Source organism: Camelina sativa, chromosome 4 (assembly GCF_030686135.1).
Source record: "Camelina sativa cultivar CO46 ecotype springtype chromosome 4, ASM3068613v1".
In the NCBI taxonomy this organism is placed as follows: domain Eukaryota; kingdom Viridiplantae; phylum Streptophyta; class Magnoliopsida; order Brassicales; family Brassicaceae; genus Camelina; species Camelina sativa.
This window is the reverse complement of record NC_141883.1, coordinates 5,883,996-5,888,868: the sequence shown is the minus strand read 5'-3', so window position 1 is coordinate 5,888,868 and position 4,873 is coordinate 5,883,996. Positions and strand designations below refer to the sequence as shown.

At 48.6% G+C, this 4,873-nt stretch overlaps 1 protein-coding gene across 1 annotated transcript; it reads left to right on the top strand.

The window, feature by feature from the left end:
• The first annotated feature begins 543 nt into the window (after positions 1–543).
• Positions 544–894, top strand: LOC147945462 (uncharacterized). The gene has a single exon (XM_087509263.1). The coding sequence runs from the start codon at positions 544–546 to the stop codon at positions 892–894; it is 351 nt and encodes a 116-aa protein (XP_087365389.1).
• Positions 895–4,873: the final 3,979 nt, after the last annotated feature.

Sequence of the window (4,873 nt, the reverse complement as noted above, 5' to 3'; positions counted from 1 at the left end):
ACCGAACTCTTGCGAGCCGGCGTAGCCCCATACCCATTCATGCGTTGGGTGATGGACATTATCGGCCCACTACCCGCTTCCAGGCAGAAACGCTATATCCTCGTCCTCACTGACTATTTCACCAAATGGGTCGAAGCCGAGTCCTATGCCAATATCAAGGCCAAGGACGTCCAACTCTTTGTGTGGAAGTATATCATCTGTCGTCACGGTCTTCCTTACGAGATAGTCACCAACAACGGTTCGCAGTTCATTTCTCTGCAATTCGAAGATTTTTGTGCAAGATGGCGAATCAAATTGCGAAAGTCAACACCAAGATACCCAAAAGGAAATTGACAAGCCGAAGCAACAAATAAGACTATACTTGACGGCTCGAAGAAGAGTTTGGACGCCAAAAAGGGCGCTTGGGCTGACGAACTCGACAGTGTACTTTGGTCTTACCGAACAACCCCACGACAGGCCACCAACCAAACTCCATTTTCTCTGGCTTATGGGATGGAAGCAATGGCACCTGCTGAAGTCGGCAGTACGAGCCTTTGACGAACAATGCTCGTCCAAAATACTGCACTCAACAGTCAAATGCTCCTCGATCGACTCGACGAGTTGGAAGAAGAACGCGACAAAGCGCTGCTACGAATTCAGAACTATCAACTCGCCGCAGCGAAATACTACAACAAGAAGGTCCATAACCGACACTTCGACGAAGGAGTCCTCGTCCTCAGAAAGGTCTTCAAGAACACCGCCGAGCTTAACGCCGGCAAGATGGGAGCCAACTGGGAAGGCCCATACCAAATATCCAAGGTCGTTCACCCTGACATTTACGAACTTTTAACAATGAGCGGCGAACCTGTACCAAGGTCTTGGAACTCCATGCATCTAAAGCGTTACTACTACTAAGCTCGGCTATGATCAGCTTGCTCTTTCTATTTTGAATAATCATGTAATGTGAACTACGAGCGGCTTGATCCCTCCTGATCGGGGGGTAAGTAGGCAGTCCCGTCTTACGGGACCTAGATGCCAGTAATATATTTTCCTTTTATGATTGCATCGACGTTCTAACATACTCTATAAAAGCCGAGTCGCAACTCGCACAAAAAGGGGTAATCCGACATTCATGAGTCGCACCTAACTCTATAAAAGCTGAATCGCAACTCGCAAAAAAGGGATAAGCCGGCATTCATGAGTCGCACCTAACTCTATAAAAGCCGAGTCGCAACTCGCAAAAAAGGGATAAGCCGGCATTCATGAGTCGCACCTAACTCTATAAAAGCCGAGTCGCAACTCGCACAAAAAGGGGTAAGCCGGCATTCATGAGTCGCACCTAACTCTATAAAAGCCGAGTCACAACTCGCAAAAAAGGATAAGCCGGCATTCATGAGTCGCACCTAACTCTATAAAAGCCGAGTCACAACTCGCCAAAAAAAAATCCAAGCCAAGCTGCGACTCCCAACACGACGCTACTTGAAGCAAGAATAAAACAGCAATATAAAGATAATATAAAAACTTTATTCGAACGATGACAAACGTTACAAAAAAAAAAACAACAACCATTGGGGGGAACATAAAACAAAAGATATCAGAACAACCTTTCCCTAGACAAAAGACAGAGCAAATAGCCAAAGCAAAACACGAAATGAATTTGGCAAAGATTGAAGGATTATTTATACGGTATGAGGCACAATTTCCAAAGATAGGCGACCAGTAACAGACGCCTCGAAAATCGCAACCATTAAATGAAAAATAATTAATATGCAATACGGTAATAAAATTCAAGAGCCAGCACCCGGCAACGACAGTTTAACACACAGGAGTCGACCTTAAACACGGCAGGAACGATAACGATTAAAACAAATTTATGACACAAGACCATCAACCGGAGACTCGCGGCCAGGAGTCGGAGGACGTCCATCAGCAAGACGTTCTTCATTCGGAGCGCTCGCGTCTTTTTCAACCTCTTGCTCCGTCCCGTCAGCCTCAGCCTCCCCACTATCAGACCCTTCGCCCTCAACCCCTTCGTCACGACCCTTGTCACCCCCGCTCTCAGGAGAAGCGACCCATTCTGGGACAGAGGGGAGAGGCTCAACAAAGACCGAAGCAACGTCGAAATCAGGATCGGTAATGTCCGGAAGCTCAATGCTTTCCACCTCGTCCTTCAGCTGAGACATCACGGCAACAATCCCCTCCTTGACCCCATCGGCGGTTAGCGAAATTTGACCTTCGGTGACGAGCGCCTCGAGCATCTGGACGTTTCCAACAGCTTGATTATATTCCAGGAACTTTTCCCTGGACGCCATAACCGCGTCAGCATACCTCTTGTGTTTGGCTAGCAGCTTTTGCACACGGGCGCTCAACTTAGTAAAGGCGCTAATCCTCTCAAAGTACCCAAACTCCTCACGCCGGTCTCTGAGCCTCTTCGTCTCCGAGCTGAGGGTAAGCTGCAGCCTGCTACAAGAGGCGTCTGACGCTTCGAGCCTTTGCATAAGGCCATCCCTCTCCGAGACAAATCTGCGCCGATGATCTTCAAGCTTCGCAACCTCAGTGCTCAACCTTTTATTAGATTGAACCGCCTCCCCAAGCTGAGCCTCGAGACGCTCAACCCTCTCAGCCAAACTCGACGCTCGCGGATGATCGCCCTACAGATCACGAACACGATGATCGTAGCGCGAAGCCAAATGATTAGTTCGTGCAATAAGCTGCAAAAAAATATATATATAACAGAGAGAACGAGTGTAAAAAAAAAACGAGAGGACTTCATACGGAATCGGTAAATCTGACGAACCTCAAAAGCGGCTTGGGCAACGTCAGTAACCGCATCCTCTTCCTTCATCCTCTCAGCAGGAAGTATGCGACCGACACCAAAATGAATCTTTCGAAAAAGCTCGACGCAGGATTGAGGGTCGTCCGGGGAAGGACGAGCTGAGGAGAAGTGAGTGAAGCTCCAGCCATAATCAGACGTCTTTAGCTTCTTCGAAGGATCTGGTCGCTCTTGGCCTGATCCCTCTTTCCTCTTCTGAGGACTTTTAGAAACCTCAGCGTGACGACGAGGAGCCTCGTCTGTCTTCCTTCTCGGGTGCGTCTCGGCAGGCCTGATGTGACGGTTCGGAGGAAGAATCCTGGAAGGCTGTCTCGGCGAAGCCTCGACCGACCGATGAAACTGGGAAGGAAGGAACTGGGTCAAACCAATGTCGGTAGGGTAAGTCTCGGGACAAGACTCCAAGCGAGGAGTCAAACGAGGCAAGGAAGAAGACACTGGAACCCGACGATAGCGAGCAGATACGTCGGGAACATTTGTGTTCAGTCTCCCCATTGTTCCGGCTAAAATCGTGGACAGCAAACGATTTTGAGCAAGGGCACCAGAACCAAAAAAAAACTGATTTAAAAAAAAAAAAAAAAAAAAAAAAAAACACGTCGAGTTACCTTTTTTCCTCGACGAAGCTAGTATTTTCTTTGGACGACCTTTCTTCAAATCGGTACCCCGGCCAGACGTAGGGACAAAGGAGCTTGATCGCGTTAACCTCAGCTTGAAGAGTAGGAGGATATGGAAGAAGACACCTTGAGACGATAACTACAAAAAAATGATGAACCAAGGGGGGTTAGGTTAAACCAAAGCCCGACCAAGAATAGAAAGATAGTTAAACAAGAACGGTCGGCTACCGGGTGAAGGGTTCCACCCAGAAAACCAAGGAATGGACGGGTCCTCTAGAACCCCAGGAGTAACTTCCATAAAAAAATACGAGCCTTTCCAATTATATGTTTTTCCCTTGGCTCTTTTGACGAGGGTCGTATTCTTTGTTGAACCCAGGTAATAAATTCCGGGAGATTTCGTCCGATTCGACGGATTCAGAATCGTCAACTCTTCCAAATGGTCGCAAGTCAGCTTGACTCCTGCAGCCTAGGCCAAAATCGAGAGACCCACGACGTTCCGAAAAGTCGCTGGGGTAAATTGAGAAATGGCCGCCTTACGCCGAGCAAAGTACGTCATCAAGAAAGAGGGGAGAGGAAAAGTGAGCCCACACTCGGTAAAGAATTTCTCCGAGAGACATATGAAACCGGGAGGAGCATCCAAGGGATGTTGAGCCGGAGACGGAATTAGAATGTTTGGCCTAGTGCCTAACTTCCCAATGCGAACCGCATCAATCGCCGAATCGATCTTCAGCGTCGATCTACCAATATGCGCAAAAGCGCCTTCAACCGGCGGAGGGAAATCAATTCCCTCGGGAAGGAACGGGTCATCGGTATACGGATCGTCAACTAAGGATGGGATACTGCAAGGAAGTCCCGACGAGCTTGAAACGGCTGGGTCAAAAGAAAGGCGGTGTTGAATCATTGCAAGCCGAGCGACATCTGAATCCGTCGACGACGAATCGGAAGAAACTGGAGACCGAACCCTGCAACGAATAGATCTGGCCGAACCACCGGATTCGGAGGAGGTAGCTCGTCGAAGGTGACTAGCGGCGGAAGGATCGGAGGATACGGATTGGGAGGATGTCATAGTGAAAAATACAAAGTACGAACGAACTGACAAAAAGAGACGAGATAATAGAAAGGGAGAATACCTGAGTAAGGGAAGCAGAGCTCGAGAAGATGAAATAAGAAGGGTGGAGAGGCGGTATTTATAGGGAAGGAAGAAAAATTCTAGGGACACAATCATTGCAGTACGCGTTCGGCGACGGTACAGCTTCCGGATCTCACGCGCGTCAAGAACCGCACACGGTGATTCGACCCCTAAAACATCGAAAACCGCGTAATCACACGCGCGACCTTTCGCTTTCTCGAACCTTGTGCAAAGATCGTCATCCCAACGACCAAGAGTGAAGGCCACGCCCGTTCAGGCAAGTTGGATTCTCGCGACGGACTCCAACGGAAAAGAAAGGTC